This window comes from Salmo salar, chromosome ssa25, assembly GCF_905237065.1.
Source record: "Salmo salar chromosome ssa25, Ssal_v3.1, whole genome shotgun sequence".
In the NCBI taxonomy this organism is placed as follows: Eukaryota; Metazoa; Chordata; class Actinopteri; order Salmoniformes; family Salmonidae; genus Salmo; species Salmo salar.
The window spans coordinates 41,126,918-41,148,215 of NC_059466.1; the positions used below are offsets into that span (position 1 = coordinate 41,126,918).

At 42.9% G+C, this 21,298-nt stretch overlaps 1 protein-coding gene across 18 annotated transcripts in view; it reads right to left on the reverse strand.

Moving 5' to 3' along the window:
* The window catches only part of LOC106586786 (peripheral plasma membrane protein CASK), a 231,170-nt gene that overhangs the window by 120,327 nt on the left and 89,545 nt on the right, over nt 1-21,298 (reverse strand). For all 18 annotated transcript variants that reach the window (XM_014174421.2, XM_014174439.2, XM_014174419.2 and 15 more), the window contains one exon: nt 17,719-17,831. In XM_014174421.2, the coding sequence (XP_014029896.1) occupies nt 17,719-17,831 (113 nt within the window). The remainder of the gene's footprint in view (nt 1-17,718; nt 17,832-21,298) is intronic.

The window sequence follows — 21,298 nt, forward strand, 5'->3', positions numbered from 1 at the left end:
GACAAAGATACAGTCGTTCAAGTAATGGCGCCCGCATCATCAGCATGCCATGAAGGCGTTGCTCTCTGACCAAATATGGTGTCCTATAGGATATCCTGTTTAGGATAGGGGACAGTATTTTCACGGCCGGATAAAAAAACGTACCCGATTTAATCTGGTTATTACTCCTGCCCAGAAACTAGAATATGAATATAATTATTTGATTTGGATAGAAAACTGTTTGAATGGTGTCTGTGAGTATAACAGAACTCATATGGCAGGCCAAAACCTGAGAAGATTCCATACAGGAAGTGCCCTGTCTGACCATTTCTTGTCCTTCTATAGCCTCTTTATCGAAAATAGAGGATCTCTGCTGTAACGTGACATTTTCTAAGGCTCCCATAGGCTCTCAGAAGGCGCCAGAACGGGGAATGATGACTCTGCAGTCCCTGGGCAAAAAAACAGTGGGGGTTTTGGAAAGTGGTCGTTCTGAGAACAGTGACACGGGCGCACGCGTGCATGTGAAGACTCCATTTTCTAAAACAAGGTCTCCCGGTCGGAATATTATCGCTATTTTATGAGAAAAATCGCATAAAAATTGATTTTAAACAGCGTTTGACATGCTTCGAAGTACGGTAATGGAATATTTTGATTTTTTTGTCACGATACGCGCCGACGCGTCACCCTTCGGATAGTGTCTTGAACGCAAGAACAAAACGCAGCTATTTGGATATAACTATGGATTATTTAGAACAAAAACAACATTGGGTGTTGAAGTAGAAGTCCTGGGAGTGCATTCTGACGAAGAACAGCAAAGGTAATCCAATTTTTCTTATAGTAAATCTGAGTTTGGTGAGTGCCAAACTTGGTGGGTGTCAAAATAGCTAGCCATGATGGCCGGGCTATCTACTCAGAATATTGCAAAATGTGCTTTCACCGAAAAGCTATTTTAAAATTGGACACCGCGATTGCATAAAGGAGTTCTGTATCTATAATTCTTAAAATAATTGTTATGTTTTTTGTGAACGTTTATCGTGAGTAATTTAGTAAATTCACCGGAAGTTTTCGGTGGGTATGCTAGTTCTGAACGTCACATGCTAATGTAAAAAGCAGTTTTTTTTATATAAATATGAACTTGATTGAACAAAACATGCATGTATTGTATAACATAATGTCCTAGGAGTGTCATCTGATGAAGATCATCAAAGGTTAGTGCTGCATTTAGCTGTGGTTTTGGTTTTTGTGATATTATATGCTAGCTTGAAAAATGGGTGTGTGATTATTTCTGGCTGGGTACTCTCCTGACATAATCTAATGTTTTGCTTTTGTTGTAAAGCCTTTTTGAAATCGGACAATGTGGTTAGATAAAGTAGAGTCTTGTCTTTAAAATGGTGTAAAATAGTCATATGTTTGAAAAATTGAAGTTTTTGAATTTCTGAGGTGTTTGTAATTCGCGCCACGCTCTATCATTGGATATTGGCGAGGCGTTCCGCTAGCGGCACATCTAGATGTAAGAGGATATACTACACCCCTAATGAAATAGTGAAGTCTTGTTACCTTCTAGAATCTTTGAGGAATAGATACGAATGTGATTTGACTCGTTGAAACAACATTTAGGGTGAGATTTTCACAGATTCCTTTCTTTGCAAATTGAACAAGTGGAAATACAAAGTCAATCGTGGATGCTATATGGACCTTTTTAGGATATGGAAAAGGATTTTATCTAACACAATATCTCTGGGAGCCTTTGGATGAGAAATCAGAGCAAGATTTCAGAATGTAAGTACACATTTCACCTTCAGAGGTGAATTTATCAAAACTATCACGATGAAAAAAGTGTTTTGTTGTTAGGAGCTCTCCTCAAACAATAGCATGGCATTTTTTCACAGTAATAGCTACTGTAAATTGGACAGTGCCGGTATATTAACAAGAATTTAAGCTTTAAGCCGATATAAGACACTTATATGTTGAGACATTTGTTGTTTCTATAGAATCTGCAATCTTGACATCACGCGCTGCATGACTTACAACTGTCCCGTTGACGGAACGCAGATCCTTATTAAGATCCTACATCTGTAGGTAGCGGGCTACAGGTACTGTGGAAAACATATACGACCCACGCGCCACTCTCCCCTTTCAAGCTTACAGAACTCTTGCAGCCAGGTAGAAATATAGCTGGACTAAACCATAGCCACAATGAGTAGGGGTGCACATAACCAATTACAGTGGGGGGAAAAAGTATTTGATCCCCTGCTGATTTTGTACGTTTTCCCACTTACAAAGAAATGATCAGTCTATAATTTTAATGGTAGGTTTATTTGAACAGTGAGAGACAGAATAACAACAAAAAAATCCAGAAAAACACATGTCAAAAATGTTATAAAATGATTTGCATTTTAATGAGGGAAATAAGTATTTGACCCCTCTGCAAAACATGACTTAGTACTTGGTGGCAAAACCCTTGTTGGCAATCACAGAGGTCAGACATTTCTTGTATTTGGCCACTAGGATTGCACACATTTCAGGAGGGATTTTGTCCCACTTCTCTTTGCAGATCTTCTCCAAATCATTAAGGTTTCGAGGCTGACGTTTGGCAACTCGGACCTTCAGCTCCCTCCACAGATTTTCTATGGGATTAAGGTCTAGAGACTGGCTAGGCCACTCCAGGACCTTAATGTGCTTCTTCTTGAGCCACTCCTTTGTTGCCTTGGCCGTGTGTTTTAGGTCATTGTCATGCTGGAATACCCATCCACGACCCATTTTCAATGCCCTGGCTGAGGGAAGGAGGTTCTCACCCAAGATTTGACAGTACATGGCCCCGTCAAATGATGCGGTGAAGTTGTCCTGTCCCCTTAGCAGAAAAACACACCCAAAGCATAATGTTTCCACCTCCATGTTTGACGGTGGAGATGGTGTTCTTGGGGTCATAGGCAGCATTTCTCCTCCTCCAAACACGGCGAGTTGAGTTGATGCCAAAGAGCTCCATTTTGGTCTCATCTGACCACAACGCTTTCACCAGTTGTCCTCTGAATCATTCAGATGTTCATTGGCAAACTTCAGACGGGCATGTATATGTATTCTTGAGCAGGGGACCTTGCGGGCACTGCAGGATTTCAGTCCTTCACGGCGTAGTGTTACCAATTGTTTTCTTGGTGACTATGGTCCCAGCTGCCTTGAGATCATTGACAAGATCCTCCCATGTAGTTCTGGGCGGATTCCTCACCGTTCTCATGATCATTGCAACTCCACGAGGTGAGATCTTGCATGGAGCCCCAGGCCGAGGGAGATTGACAGTTCTTTTGTGTTTCTTCCATTTGCGAATAATCGCACCAAATGTTGTCACCTTCTCACCAAGCTGCTTGGCGATGGTCTTGTAGCCCATTCCAGCCTTGTGTAGGTCTACAATCTTGTCCCTGACATCCTTGGAGAGCTCTTTGGTCTTGGCCATGGTGGAGAGTTTTGAATCTGATTGATTGATTGATTGCTTCTGAAGACAGGTGTCTTTTTTACAGGTAACAAGCTGCGGTTAGGTTAGGAGCACTCCCTTTAAGAGTGTGCTCCTAATCTCAGCTCGTTACCTGTATAAAAGACACCTAGGAGCCAGAAATATTTCCGATTGAGAGGGGGTCAAATACTTATTTCCCTCATTAAAATGCAAATCAATTTATAACATTTTTGACATGAGTTTTTCTGGATATTTTTGATGTTATTCTGTCTCTCACTGTTCAAATAAACCTACCATTAAAATTATAGATGGATCCTTTCGTTGTCAGTGGGCAAACATACAAAATCAGCAGGGGATCAAATACTTTTTCCCCCCACTGTAACTAGTTCATACCTTATTTAAACATAATTTCATCACATTCTTCATAGGCCTTCTACTCAAACCGGTTCACATCTTCAATAGCAGTGATCTAATTGAACAAAAAAAATATATATATAACAAAACTACCAGCGATAGTTGGGAGTGTTTGTCCTAAGAGAATGACCCATACGGTTAGCATAGTGGCTAGCCTTCACCAACATTGCTTAACTAATGCTTACATTTCGAAAGAAAAACTGTGTTTTTAGCTCCCAGTGATACTGTAGCTCTCAGGACAATGTGTGTGTGTGTGTGTGTGTGTGTGTGTGTGTGTGTGTGTGTGTGTGTGTGTGTGCTGGAAGTGACCAAATGGAAATGATTCTCAGATCACTGCATCAGCAGTACAGCTAACCTCAGAAGAGAGGCAATGAATGGCTGCTGATGAATGAGGAGGGAGGGAGAGAGGGAAAAAGAGAGAGATTGCATAAGTGTGGTTGAATGAAAGAGATGAAATGAATGAAAATGAGGAGGAAGGGAGGGAGAGAGGGAGAGAAAGTGAGGGAGGGGGTGGGAGGGGGATGGAGGGAGAGAGAGTGAGGGGGAGGAAGGGAGGGAGGGAAGGAGGGAGAGAGGGAGGGAGGGTTGGGAGAGAGGGAGGGAGGGTTGGGAGAGATGGAGGGAGGGAGGGAGAGAGGGAGGGAGGGAGAGAGGGAGGGTTGGGAGAGATGGAGGGAGGGAGGGAGGGTTGGGAGAGATGGAGGGAGGGAGGGAGGGTTGGGAGAGATGGAGAGAGGGAGAGAGAGAGGGCGAGAGAGAGGGAGGGAGGGAGGGAGAGAGAGAGGGAGGGAGGTGGAGTGAGATAGATCACACTCTACAGACCATGTCCTAGACCATGCACTTTCTACAAAGCCAGAGGAAGACCCAGGAGGAATGTCCAAACCTCAGTATGTCTTTGACACACCCATGCAAACTGCAGGAGGAATGTGAAACAGCGTCATGTTCAATTACTCACCACAGTTGAAGCAGATGGGAGGGGAGGAGAGGACAGGGGGGAAGAGAGAGATAGATGTGATCTCAACAGAGGTCCCTGTTACTCCAGCTGGGAGTCAAAGCCTGCTCTGGAGGGGGACCGGAACTCTCAGTGTGTGTCTGTGTCTGTGTCTGTGTCTGTGTGTGTGTGTGTGTGTGTGTGTGTGTGTGTGTGTGTGTGTGTGTGTGTGTGTGTGTGTGTGTGTGTGCGCATGTGATTATTCTCCTGCTGGTAGTCATTGCCTGCTCTGGAGGGGGACCGGAACTCTCAGTGTGTGTGTGTGTGTATGTGTGTGTGTGTGTGTACATGTGCGTGTGCCTGTGTGTGTGTGATTTTTCTCCTGCTGGTAGTCGTTGCTTGCTCTGGAGGGACAACAGAGACAGGCCCGGCTACACAAGGTATCACACTGAGAGCTCTAGGCTCCAGGTACCACTACTACTGGCTACCACCTGGAGAGGACAGGGAGGGAAAGAGAGGGAGGGAGGGAGGGGGAGGGAGGGAGGGAGGGAGGGAGGGAGGGAGGGAGGGAGGGAGGGAGGGAGGGAGGGAGGGAGGGGAAAGTGATGAATCTATCTGGTTCTCTGGCGTGCTTTTCTCCTTCCTCTCTTCTGCAGCAATTTGTATTTATTATTTAATTTATTTCCGGATCTTTCTTGGGCTCAATCACGATTACGCTGTTACATATAAAAAACAGTACATAACAACACACATTATTACACCACTACTCTACCACTACATATCTGCAATACAACACATTATTACACCACTACTCTACCACTATATATCTGCAATACAACACATTATTACACCACTACTCTACCACTACATATCTACAATACAACACATTATTACACCACTACTCTACCACTATATATCTACAATACAACACATTATTACACCACTACTCTACCACTATATATCTACAATACAACACATTATTACACCACTACTCTACCACTATATATCTACAATACAACACATTATTACACCACTACTCTACCACTATATATCTACAATACAACACATTATTACACCACTACTCTACCACTATATATCTACAATACAACACATTATTACACCACTACTCTACCACTATATATCTACAATACAACACATTATTACACCACTACTCTACCACTATATATCTACAATACAACACATTATTACACCACTACTCTACCACTATATATCTACAATACAACACATTATTACACCACTACTCTACCACTATATATCTACAATACAACACATTATTATACCACTATATATCTACAATACAACACATTATTACACCACTACTCTACCACTATATATCTACAATACAACACATTATTACACCACTACTCTACCACTATATATCTACAATACAACACATTATTACACCACTACTCTACCACTATACATCTACAATACAACACATTATTACACCACTACTCTACCACTATATATCTACAATACAACACATTATTACACCACTACTCTACCACTATATATCTACAATACAACACATTATTACACCACTACTCTACCACTATACATCTACAATACAACACATTATTACACCACTACTCTACCACTATATATCTACAATACAACACATTATTACACCACTACTCTACCACTACATATCTACAATACAACACATTATTACACCACTACTCTACCACTATATATCTACAATACAACACATTATTACACCACTACTCTACCACTACATATCTACAATACGAAATCAATAATACAACAAAATAACAATATTGAAATATATGTGTATGTAGTGTGTGTGTGAATGTGTGTGCCTGTGTGTGTGTGTGTGTCTCTCTTCACCGTTCCATAAGGTGTAGTTTTTATCAGTTATTTAAATCTGATTTCACTGCTTGACTGAGTTACTTGATGTGGAATAGAGTTCAGTAGAGTCATGGCTCTATGTAGTACTGTGCGTTTCCCATAGTCTGTTCTGGACTTGGGGACTGTGAAGAGACCTCTGGTGGCATGTCTTGTGGGGTATGAATGGGTGTCTGAGCTGTGTGCTAGTTGCCTAAATAGACAGCTTGGTGATTTCAACATGTCAATACCTCTCACAAAGACAAGCAGTGATGCAGTCAATCTCTCCTCTACTTTGAGCCAGCAAAGATTGACAGGCATATTAATAATGTTGGTTCTCTGTGTACATTTACAGTGGGGGAAAAAAGTATTTGATCCCCTGCTGATTTTGTATGTTTGCCCACTTACAAAGAAATGATCAGTCTATAATTTTAATAGTAGGTTTATTTGAACAGTGAGAGACAGAATAACAACAAAAAAATCCAGAAAAACGCATGTCAAAGATGTTCTAAAATGATTTGCATTTTAATGAGGGAAATAAGTATTTGACCCCTCTGCAAAACATGACTTAGTACTTGATGGCAAAACCCTTTTTGGCAATCACAGAGGTCAGACGTTTCTTGTAGTTGGCCACCAGGTTTGCACACATCTCAGGAGGGATGTGTGCAAACCTGGTGGCCACTCCTTTGTTGCCTTGGCCGTGTGTTTTGGGTCATTGTCATGCTGGAATACCCATCCACGACCCATTTTCAATGCCCTGGCTGAGGGAAGGAGGTTCTCACCCAACATTTGACGGTACATGGCCCCGTCCATCGTCCCTTTGATGCGGTGAAGTTGTCCTGCCCCCATAGCAGAAAAACACCCCCAAAGCATAATGTTTCCACCTCTATGTTTGACGGTGGAGATGGTGTTCTTGGGGTCATAGGCAGCATTCCTCCTCCTCCAAACACGGCGAGTTGAGTTGATGTCGAAGAGCTCCATTTTGGTCTCATCTGACCACAACACTTTCACCAGTTGTCCTCTGAGTCATTCAGATGTTCATTGGCAAACTTCAGACGGGCAGGGGGACCTTGCGGGCGCTGCAGGATTTCAGTCCTTCATGGCGTAGTGTGTTACCAATTGTTTTCTTGGTGACTATGGTCCCAGCTGCCTTGAGATCATTGACAAGATCCTCCCGTGTAGTTCTGGGCGGATTCCTCACCGTTCTCATGATCATTGCAACTCCACGAGGTGAGATCTTGCATGGAGCCCCAGGCTGAGGGATATTGACAGTTCTTTTGTGTTTCTTCCATTTGCGAATAATCGCACCAACTGTTGTCACCTTCTCACCAAGCTGCTTGGCGATGGTCTTGTAGCCCATTCCAGCCTTGTGTAGGTCTACAATCTTGTCCCTGACATCCTTGGAGAGCTCTTTGGTCTTGGCCATGGTGGAGAGTTTGGAATCTGATTGATTGATTGCTTCTGTGGACAGGTGTCTTTTATATAGGTAACAAGCTGCGGTTAGGAGCACTCCCTTTAAGAGTGTGCTCCTAATCTCAGCTCGTTACCTGTATAAAAGACACCTGGGAGCCAGAAATCTTTCTGATTGAGAGGGGGTCAAATACTTATTTCCCCCATTAAAATGCAAATCAATTTATAACATTTCTGCCATGCGTTTTTTCTGGATATTTTTTTGTTATTCTGTCTCTCACTGTTCAAATAAACCTACCATTAAAATTATAGACTAATCCTTTCTTTGTCAGTGGGCAAATGTACAAAATCAGCAGGGGATCAAATACTTTTTTCCCCCACTGTAAGTGCCAGCTTACAGTGGGGAAACTGACTGTAACTCTTTGTTAAGTGTTGCAGTGATTTCACTTGCTATGGTAACTGACGTGTATAGTGTTGAGTCATCAGCATAGATAGACACACAGGCTTTACTCAGAGCCAGTGTAAGGGGCCTAGACAGCTGCCCTGGGGAATGCCTGACTCTACCTGGATTATGTTGGAGAGGCTTCCATTAAAGAACATCCTCAGTGTTCTGTTAGACAGGTAACTCTCGATCCACCAATATAGCAGGGGTTGTAAAGCCATTACACATACGTTTTTCCAGCAACAGATTATGATCCATAATGTCAAAAGCTGCACTGAAGTCTAACAAAACAGCTCCCACAATCTTCCTATTATCAATTTCTCTTAGCATATCATCAGTCATTTGTGTACGTGCCGTACATGTTGAATTCCCTTCCCTATAAGTGTGCTGAAAGTCTGTTGTTAGTAGCATTGTATCTGGTCAAACACATTTTTCCCAAAAGTTTACTAAGGGTTGGTAACAGGCTGATTGGTCGGCTGTTTGAGCAAGTAAAGGGTGCTTCGCTATTCTTGGGTAGCAGCAGAATTACTTTTGCTTCCCTCCAGGCCTGAGGGCACACACTTTCCTGTAGGCTTAGATTGAAGAAATTTAAAATAGGAGTGACAATATAGTCCGCCATCATCCTCAGTAATTTTCCATCCAAGTTGTTAGACCCAGGTGGCTTGTCATTGTTGATAGGCAACAATAATTTTTTCATCTCTTCCACACTCACTTTACGGACTTCTAAATTACAATACGTGTCTTTTATCATTTGGTGACTTATGTATGGATGTATAGGTTCATGCCTAATTTTGCTAATCTTACCAATGAAAAAATCTTTAAAGTCGTTGTCAATATCAGTCGGTTTTATGATGAATGAGCCATCTGATTCAATGAATGGGTGAGCCGATTTCAAGTTTATGCCCAAAATGTTATTTAAGGTGTTCCAAAGCTTTTTACTATCATTTTTTTTATATCATTTATCTTTCTTTCATAGTACAGTTTCTTCTTCTTTTTGTTTAGTTTAGTCACACGATTTTTCAATTTACAGAACGTTTGCCAATCGGCTGACCTATTCATCACACACTCCGCACCACTGGGACAGAGAGCCAAATGTGTGTTTGTAAACAGAGAGAATGTGTGTGTGTGTGTGTGTGTGTAGGAAAGCTATACATGTGTGTGTGAGACCCCTGCTGGCCAATCGATCATTGGGCCACGCCCTGTCTGGGTCCTTTTGGCCTGTCCCTAGGCTCTGTGCAGCGTTGTGTGTGTGAGACCCCTGCTGGCCGATCGATCACTGGGCCACGCCCTGTCTGGGTCCTTTTGGCCTGTCCCTAGGCTCTGTGCAGCGTTGTGTGTGTGTGTCTCTGCTCCTGTATTAAAGATGATCACAGTGTAACTGTTCTCATTTCTATCATCATGTGAAAAAAAATAAATAAAAAATCAACGAAGGGAACAGTGTTGCTGCCATCACTTGTGTGTGTATGTGTGTGTGTCTGTGTGTCTGTGTGTCTGTGTCTGTGTGTCTGTGTGTCTGTGTGTGTGTGAGTGTGTGTCTGTGTCTGTGTGTGTGTGTGTGTGTGTGTGTGTGTGTGTGTGTGTGTCTGTGTGTCTGTGTGTGTGTGTGTGTGCGTGTGTTACGGTTGATAGATTTCCCAGCGCTCCAGCCAAGGCTTGTGATAGGATATAAAGGAGATGGATGGTGATGGAGAGGAATGAAAGATTCATTTCAGATTTATTTCTGTTTTTCTCTGTCGTTTTCCATCCCTCTGTTTTCATCACTCGCTTAATGAGAACGTTAGGATGACATAAATCCCTGGCTCTGGTAGATATTTTTCCTCCATGGAGCAGGGTTCATGATCCCTCGTTCACAAGGGGTTTGTAGGGGCTTGACTGTGGTATGTGGTAGAAAGAGAAGCTAAACTCAAACAGTCATGCAGACTTAGAAAGCCACTTAACCTGACAGCAAGTTTTTACAGCACGCACAGATGGCTCAATTGCATAAATTACTACCAAAGTAATAAATAACACTAGTACTAAAAATGATGAGAATAATGACATTTTTTTAAATATATTTTCAAAACCTTTACATTTTCTCTGTATGGAAATGTTATGCCAGACTGGCTCTCAGAATGGAGCAGTGTTTCTGGAGAAAAGTATTAAAAAGTATGTGGACACCCCTTCAAATTTGTGGATTCGGCATATTCAGCAACACCTGTTGCTAAAAGGTGTATACAATTGAGCACACAGCCATGCAATCTACATAGACAAACATTGGCAGTAGAATGGCCTTACTGAGAGCTCAGTGACTTCCAACGTGGCACCATCAGAGGATGCCACCTTTCCAACAAGTCAGTTTGTCAAATTTCTTCCCTGCTAAAGCTGCCCCGGTCAACTCTAAGTGCTGCTATTATGAAGTGTAAATGTCTAGGAGCAACAACGGCTCAGCCGCGAAGTGGTAGGCCACACAAGCTCACAGAACGGGACCGCCGAGTACTGAAGCATGTAGCTCGTAAAAATGGTCTGTCCTCGGTTGCGACACTCACTACCGAGATCCGAACTGCCTCTGGAAGCAATGTCAGCACAATAACTGTTCGTTGGGAGCTTCATGAAATGGTTTCCGTGGCCGAGCAGCTGCACACAAGCCTAAGATCACCATTGCACAATACCAAGTGTCGGCTGGAGTAAAGCTTGCCGCCATTGGACTCTGGAGCCATGGAAAGGTGTTCTCTGGAGTGATGAATCAAGCTTCACCATCTGGCAGTCCGACGGACAAATCTGGGTTTGGCGGATGCCAGGAGTACACTACCTGACCCAATGCATAGTGCCAACTGTAAAGTTTGGTGGGGGAGGAATAATGATCTGGGGCTGTTTTTCATGGTTCGGTCTAGGCCCCTTAGTTCCAGTGAAGGGAAATCTTAACGCTACAGTATACAATTACATTCTAGACCATTCCGTGCTTCCAACTTTGTGGCAACAGTTTGGGGAAGGCACTTTCCTGTTTCAGCAGGACAATGCCCCATTGCACAACCGAGGTCCATACGGAAATGGTTTGTCGAGGTTGGTGTGGAAGAACTTGACTGTCCTGCACAGACCCCTGACCTCAACCCCATCAAAAACCCTTGGGATGAAATGGAACGCCGACTGCGAGCCAGGACTAATCACACAACATCAGCGCCCGATTTCAATAATACTCTTGTGGATGAATGGAAGTAAGTACCTGCAGCAATGTTCCAACATCTAGTGGAAAGCCTTCCCAGAAGAGTGGAGGCTGTTATAGCAGCAAAGGGGGGAACAACTTCATATTAATGCCCATGATTTTGGAATGAGATGTTCGAAGAGCATGTCCACATACTGTTGGCCAGGCAGGATCAGGCCGGATCAGCTACCAAACAACACAGTGACATAACATACTTCACTGTCCTGCAATCTCAATCACCCCTCTGTGATTATACCTAGACAGACAGGCAGACAGACAGACGCACGCACGCACGCACACACACACACACACACACACACACACACACACACACACACACACACACACACACACACACACACACACACACGCGCGCACACACACACGCTCTCAAATCTCCCGTGTAGTGCTAGTTCTTATACAATCAAGTGTAGTACTAGTCCGTATTCACTCCAGTGTAGTGCTAGTCCTTATACACTCCAGTGTAGTGCTAGTCCTTATACACTCCAGTGTAGTGCTAGTCCTTATACACTCCAGTGTAGTGCTAGTCCTTATACACTCCAGTGTAGTGCTAGTCCTTATACACTCCAGTGTAGTGCTAGTCCTTATACACTCCAGTCTAGTGCTAGTCCTTATACACTCCAGTGTAGTGCTAGTCCTTATACACTCCAGTGGGAATATTTTTATTTTTATTTAACCTTTATTCAACTAGGCAAGTCAGTTAAGAACAAATTCTTATTTACAATGACGACCTTCCCAGCCAAACCCTAACCCGGACGACACTGGGCCAATTATGCTGCCTCCTTATGGGACTCCCAATTATGGCCGGTTGTGATACAGACTGGAATTGAACCATGGTCTGTAGTAATGCCTCTAGCACTGAGATGCAGTGCCTTAGAACGCTGCGCCACTCGGGAGATAAACCAATAGTAGCAAACTCTACAGAGATATCCTAAATGAATGTGGAATGTGCTTTGAGATTAGGATCAGGCATTATAACTCTATATATTTCAAGAAGGTTCCTAATGACAGGGCAGAGAGGACAACTAATCAAACACAGAGCCGAGAGAGTTGGTGATCAGACAGAAATAACAGTGTCACTAGACAACCTCAACTGAGCACAGAAAGAACAGTCTCACTAGACAGCCTCAATAGAGCACAGAAAGAACAGGCTCTGCATCTATCCTCGTGCTCCTAGACCTTAGTGCTGCTTTTGATACCATCGATCACCACATTCTTTTGGAGAGATTGGAAACACAAATTGGTCTACACAGACAAGTTCTGGCCTGGTTTAGATCTTATCTGTCGGAAAGATATCAGTTTGTCTCTGTAGATGGTTTGTCCTCTGACAAATCAACTGTACATTGAGGTGTTTCTCAAATCTCCGTTTTAGGACCACTATTGTTTTCACTATATATTTTACCTCTTGGTGATGTCATTTGGAAACATAATGTTAACGATACACAGCAGTACATTTCAATGAAACATGGTGAAGCCCCAAAACTGCCCTCCCTGGAAGCCTGTGTTTCAGACATAAGGAAGTGGATGGCAGCAGATTTTCTACGTCCCAAGAAACAAAGAGATCTTCTGTTGAATCTGACAATTAATCTTGATGGTTGTACAGTCGTCTCAAATAAAACTGTGAAGGACCTTGGCGTTACTCTGGACCCTGATCTCTCTTTTGACAAACATATCAAGACTGTTTCAAGAACAGCTTTTTTCCATCTATGTAACATTGCAAAAATCAGAAACTTTCTGTCCAAAAATGATGCAGAAAAATGTATCCATGCTTTTGTCACTTCTAGGTTAGACTACTTCAATTCTCTACTTTCCGGCTATCCGGATAAAGCACTAAATACACTTCAGTTAGTGCTAAACACAGCTGCTAGAATCTTGATTAGAACCAAAACATTTGATCATATTACTCCAGTGCTAGCCTCTCTACACTGGCTTCCTGTTAAAGCTAGGGCTGACTTCAAGGTTTTACTGCTAACCTACAAAGCATTACATGGACTTGCTCCTACCTATCTTTCCGATTTGGTCCTGCTGTACATACCTACATATATGCTACAGTCACAAGACGCAGGCCTCCTTACAGTCCCTCGAATTTCTAAGCAAACAGCTGTAGGCAGGGCTTTCTCCTATAGAGCTCAATTTTTATGGAATGGTCTGCCTATCCATGTGAGAGACACAGACTCGGTCTTGATCTTTAAGTATTTTTTGAAGACTCATCTCTTCAGTAGGTCCTATGATTGAGTGTAGTCTGGCCCAGGAGTGTGAAGGTGAATGGAAAGGCACTGGAGCAACGAACCACCCTTGCTGTCTCTGACTGGCTGGTTCCCCTCTCTCCACTGGGATTCTCTGCCTCTATCCCTATTACAGGGCCTGAGTCACTGGCTTACTGGTGCTCTTCCATGCCGTCCCTAGGAGGGGTGCGTCACTTGAGTGGGTTGAGTCACTGATGTGATCTTCCTGTCTGGGTTGGCGCCCCCCATTAGGTTCGTGCTGTGGGGGAGATCTTTGTGGGCTATACTCGGCCTTGTCTCAGGATAGTAAGTTGGTGGTGGAAGATATCCCTCTAGTGGTGTGGGGGCTGTGCTTTGGCAAAGTGGGTGGGGTTATATCCTGCCTGTTTGGCCCTGTCCGGGGATATCGTCGGACGGGGCCACAGTGTCTCCCGACCCCTCCTGTCTCAGCCTCCAGTATTTATGCTGCAATAGTTTGTGTTGGGGGGCTAGGGTCAGTCTGTTATATCTGTAGTATTTCTCCTGTCTTATCTGGTGTCCTGTGTGAATTTAAGTATGCTCTCTCTAATTCTCTCTCTCTCGCTCTCTTTTTCTTTCTTTCTTTCTTTCTTTCTTTCTTTCTTTCTTTCTTTCTTTCTTTCTTTCTTTCTTTCTTTCTTTCTTTCTTTCTTTCGTGTCGTCTGAGATTCCCAAAGATTGGAAAGCAGCAGCGGTCATCCCCCTCTTCAAAGGGGGGGACACTCTTGACCCAAATTGCTACAGACCTATATCTATCCTACCCTGCCTTTCTAAAGTCTTCGAAAGCCAAGTCTACAAACAGATTACCGACCATTTCGAATTCCACCGCACCTTCTCCGCTATGCAATCTGGTTTCAGAGCTGGTCATGGGTGCACCTCAGCCACACTCAAGGTCCTAAACAATATCTTAACCGCCATCGATAAGAAACAATACTGTGCAGCCGTATTCATTGACCTGGCCAAGGCTTTCGACTCTGTCAATCACCACATCCTCATCGGCAGACTCAATAGCCTTGGTTTCTCAAATGATTGCCTCGCCTGGTTCACCAACTACTTCTCTGATAGAGTTCAGTGTGTCAAATCGGAGGGCCTGTTGTCCGGGCCTCTGGAAGTCTCTATGGCGGTGCGACAGGGTTCAATTCTTGGGCCGACTCTTTTCTCTGTATACATCAATGATGTCGCTCTTGTTGCTGGTGAGTCTCTGATCCACCTCTACGCAGACGACACCATTCTGTATACTTCTGGCCCTTCTTTGGACACTGTGTTAACTACCCTCCAGACGAGCTTCAATGCCATACAACTCTCCTTCCGTGGCCTCCAACTGCTCTTAAATACAAGTAAAAATAAATGCATGCTCTTCAACCGATCGCTGCCTGCACCTGCCCGCCTGTCCAGCATCACTACTCTGGACGGTTCTGACTTAGAATATCTGGACAACTACAAATACCTAGGTGTCTGGTTAGACTGTAAACTATCCTTCCAGACTCACATCAAACATCTCCAATCCAAAGTTAAATCTAGAGTTGGCTTCCTATTTCGCCACAAACCATCTTTCATTCATGCTGCCAAACATACCCTCGTAAAACTGACCATCCTACCGATCCTCGACTTCGGCGATGTCATTTACAAAATAGCCTCCAATACCCTACTCAACAAATTGGATGTAGTCTATCACAGTGCCATCCGTTTTGTCACCATAGCCCCATATACTACCCACCACTGCGACCTGTACGCTCTCGTTGGCTGGCCCTCGCTTCATACTCGTCGCCAAACCCACTGGCTCCAGGTCATCTACAAGACCCTGCTAGGTAAAGTTCCCCCTTATCTCAGCTCGCTGGTCACCATAGCAGAACCCACCTGTAGCACGCGCTCCAGCAGGTATATCTCTCTTGTCACCCCCAAAGCCAATTCCACCTTTGGCCGCCTCTCCTTCCAGTTCTCTGCTGCCAATGACTGGAACGAACTACAAAAATCATTAAAACTAGAAACCCTTATGTCCCTCACTAGCTTTAAGCACCAGCTGTCAGAGCAGCTCACAGATTACTGCACCTGTACATAGCCCATCTATAATTTAGCCCAAACAACTACCTCTTCCCCTACTGTATTTATTTATTTATTTAGCTCTTTTGCACCTGTCACGGCTGTTTGAAGGATCGGACCAAAATGCAGCGTGCTCGTAGTTTAACATACTTTCTTTATTGTGAAACTAAATGCAATACACGAAAAATACTTGAATACCCAAAAACAACAAACCGTGACGCAGAGAGGAAAACACACTACTCAAAAGATAATAACCCCAAAAAACAGAAAAGAAAAACCCCTACTTAAATATGATCTCTAATCAGAGGCAATGAGGATCAGCTGCCTCCAATTAGAGATCAACCCAAACAATAACAACATAGAAATAGAAAACATAGAACAACGACCCAAAACACCCCCTGTCACGCCCTGACCACTCTACTATAGAAAATAACAACTTACTATGGTCAGGAAGTGACAGCACCCCATTATTTCTATTTCTACTTTGCACTTTCTTCCACTGCAAATCTACTATTCCAGTGTTTTACTTGCTATATTGTATTTACTTCGCCACCATGGCCTTTTTTGCCTTTACCTCCCTTATCTCACCTCATTTGCTCACTTTGTCTATAGACTTATTTTTCTACTATATTATTGACTGTATGTTTGTTTTACTCCATGTGTAACTCTGTGTTGTTGTATGTGTCAAACTACTTTGCTTTATCTTGGCCAGGTCACAATTGTAAATGAGAACTTGTTCTCAACTTGCCTACCTGGTTAAATAAAGGTGAAATAAAATTATTTATAATAATTGCTGATGAGATGCCATCAGTTGCCTGCCTTTGTGTGTGGTAGACAGTCATGCAAAGAAACACTGCTGTCAATTTACCCTCAATTGGCTCAGTGTGTGTGTGTGTGTGTGTGTGTGTGTGTGTGTGTGTGTGTGTGTGTGTGTGTGTGTGTGTGTGTGTGTGTGTGTGTGTGTGTGTGTGTGTGTGTGTGTGTGTGGGTGGATAGGAATGTGTATTCTTGAGCCAAGAAAAGGAAGATAAATCATAATGAGAGGTGGAAGCAATAGTAACTACAGGCCATGGACGAGATTGAACTCTGCAATCTTCCCCTCTTAAAACACAGATAGAGAGAGAGAGTTGTTCTATCTCGCTCTCTTGCTCTCTCCCTCTCTCTCTCGGAGGTCAGTGTGGAGAGTCTGGTGCTTCGTGCAGACATCATTTCACGACTCACTGAGCTCTTTGTGGTTGTTTTTACGAAAGAAAACTGAACTATCAAAATGTATTGTGTGATAGTTTCTACCTCAGGCGTGGAGGTAAAGGGTTATTAGGAGTACCAGGTCAGAGGGAGGACATTGGGAGAACCGACACACGCACACACACACACACACACACACACACACACACACACACACACACACACACACACACACACACACACACACACACACACACACACCGTGCCTGTCTCTGAGAGGGAGGGTGAAATCTAAAGTTCCCTCATACGAGTCAAACTGTGTGTCTGGGTAGACCCCTGCTGTGTGGTCATATTGTACAGCATATCTCTCTGGAGATCAATGATACAACACAGCTCACCCCTGGACGACCTCTCACGCATGCACAGACACAGACACACACACAGACAGACACACAGACACAGACAGCTGATAGTGTGCATATGTTTGTCTCTATAATGATCAGCATCCACACACAACAGAGAGAAAGATAAATTGTGTATGTGTATGCGTGTGTGCTCTCTCACCTTCTGTGCTGAGTCCAGGGCTGGAGGTAAACTGGGCCACGTCTACGATCTTCACAGCGAACTGCTGTCCTGCGTCTCTGTTGATACATCTTCGTACCACACTGAACGGACCCCTGCACATGACAGAACGCACACATTAACATCTCATACCTTTACACAGGACAGAACACATTAACATCTCATACCTTTATACAGGACAGAACACATTGACATCTCATACCTTTATACAGGACAGAATACATTAACATCTCATACCTTTATACAGGACAGAATACATTAACATCTCATACCTTTATACAGGACAGAATACATTAACATCTCATACCTTTACACAGGACAGAACACATTGACATCTCATACCTTTATACAGGACAGAATACATTAACATCTCATACCTTTATACAGGACAGAACACATTAACATCTCATACCTTTATACAGGACAGTACACATTACAGTTTTTTCCAACTGCTTACACACAAAATCTTTTCATGTCACACGATTTTTGAAACCTCTCACTCAAAGTGCAAAACTACACACCAAATATCCAAAACCATAAGCTATTTCTCAGCCTTTGACTCAGTTGTCAATTGCATAAAACACTTTTTTCAAAACACTACACACAATTCTCTACCTAAAACACAAAAATCTAACAGGAAGTGACTTGCTTTCCTTTTCCAAACACAACCAATCAAAATTCTACACTTATTCACCAGGTCACACACACACACTCCTCACATGTGCAAACACTAATTGCTTAACTGATCACTAACCAATCACTGCTTTACTGTAGTATAGGCCTATAAATAGGTCAAAGGTCAGATTACCTGTTTTGAACAATGGATGCCAACAATGGACAGAGAGCAAGAGGAGTAGGAGGGAGAGGCAGGGGACAACAACGAGGACAAATTCAAAGATGAAGAGTTGGAATAGGAGGAAGAGGAAGAAGAGGACAAGGGCAAAGAAGAGAAGGAAGGAGAGCCATCTCTGATGAGATTAGGGCAACACTTGTTGATCATGTGATCAACCCCGGTTTGACCATGAGAGGCTAGACTGAGAGTCCAGCCCAACTTGAGTCGATTTACAGTGGCGTCCATAATTCGAACCTTCAGAAATGAGAACAGGTATGCAACTATCTAATTACTATTTTAGCATTACAGTAATGTACTGTAAAATACGTATGACTGCATAGTATTGCATAAACATTTGTAACTCTAAGCCATCCATTTACTGCACTGCATTGAATGAATGAGGTTGGTTATCATGCTGTACCACCTTTTTTTGTACATTGTTTACGGTTCCTATGCTGAACACATACTGTGTTTGAATTCTGTACAGAGTGGAAAGGCAAAGACATCATGGAGGACGAGGACGCTTGTTTACAGATGTACAAGAGACTGCAATTCTAAATATGGTTTTGGCCAACAATGCAATTAGGATTCGAGAGATAAGAGAGCATATCTTGAATAATGACACCATATTTAACAACATCATTGCTGTAAGCCTGTCGACCATACAACGCATCCTCCAACGGCACCGAGTGACGATGAAACAACTTTACAAGGTGCCATTTGAGAGAAACTCTGACAGTCAAGAATATGCGACATGACTTTATAGAGGTATGTATGCAACACTACTTCCAGTACTCCAGACATACCATATTTACTAATCTGTATATCCTTTTCTCTGTTACAGAGAGTTTTGGAGCTGGATGCCCATGTAATTCGCCATTAATTTATTTATGTGGATGAGGTTGGCTTCAACCTCACCAAAACCAGGCGCCACGGAAGAAATGTAATAGGACAGAGGGCAATTACCAATGTCCCTGGACAGCGTGGGGGTAATATAACTATGTGTGCTGCCATCACTCAAAACGGGGTCCTCCATCACAATGCCACACTGGGTCCGTACAACACCGGCCATATGCTCACTTTTCTGGATGCAATTTACACAATGCTTGTCCCTGATCCAGATCAGGAGCCTGCTAGATTTGTGGTTTTATGGGACAATGTTAGTTTTCACCGGGCTGTTCTGGTCCAAAACTGGTTTGCCACCCATCCACAATTTGTAGTTTTGTACCTACCCCCATATTCACCTTTTCTAAATCCCATAGAGGAATTCTTCTCAGCCTGGCGCTGGAAAGTGTATGATCGCCAACCCTATGCCCGCATGCCGCTTCTCCAGGCAATGGAGGACGCATGTGGGGACATAGAGGTTGCCTCTTTCCGAGGTTGGATACGCCATGCTAGGAGATACGTTTTCTCTTGCCAAACATCAAGGGAAGTATCTTGTGATGTGGACGAAGTATTGTGGCCAGACCCAGCCCGGAGAAGAGATGAAGCGTAGCTTAGCACTGGTGACTGCCCCCCCCCCCACCAATTCCTGGACTGCCCCCCCGGGACCCCACACACACAATTGTGTTCTTTACTGTATTCTAAAGAATATACTTTTGGTTTACATATGTTTATGGTTTTGTTGTATGCTACTGTATACAACAGTAATGTTTGGCCTAATGAATATTTTCTGTTTCTACATTGCATTGGTGTTTACAGTGTACTTGTTACCCCTCTCAGCAGATTACTTTCACTGTAGAACATTGTATTGAAATGTAGATATAAGCCTATGAAAGACCAAAGAGCTTTAGATTTAGAACAACAGTGTTTACATGGTATATCCAAAAATGTACTATTATGAAAGCAGTGTTTGCCATTTGATGCAAATGTTTCATTCTGACATGTGTTTATGGCATTTTGAATGCAGTGTTACATTTTGAAGGAGATGTGAGGCATTTTGCATTTTGTGTGTGCAGTTTTGGGAATTGTGTGTAGAGTTTTGAAAAAAGGAGACAAGCAGTTGGAAAAAACTGTAACATCTCATACCTTTATACAGGACAGAATACATTAACATCTCATACCTTTACACAGGACAGAATACATTAACATCTCATACCTTTATACAGGACAGAACACATTAACAACTCATACCTTTATACAGGACAGAACACATTAACATCTCATACATTTATACAGGACAGTACACATTAACATCTCATACCTTTATACAGGACAGTACACATTAACATCTCCTACCTTTATACAGGACAGAACACATTAACATCTCATACCTTTATACAGGACAGAACACATTAACATCTCATACCTTTATACAGGACAGAATACATTAACATCTCATACCTTTATACAGGACAGAATACATTAACATCTCATACCTTTACACAGGACAGAATACATTAACATCTCATACCTCTATACAGGACAGAACACATTAACATCTCATACCTTTACACAGGACAGAACACATTAACATCTCATACCTTTACACAGGACAGAATACATTAACATCTCATACCTTTACACAGGACAGAATACATTAACATCTCATACCTTTATACAGGACAGAATACATTAACATCTCATACCTTTACACAGGACAGAACACATTAACATCTCATACCTTTATACAGGACAGAACACATTAACATCTCATACCTTTATACAGGACAGAATACATTAACATCTCATACCTTTATACAGGACAGAATACATTAACATCTCATAGTA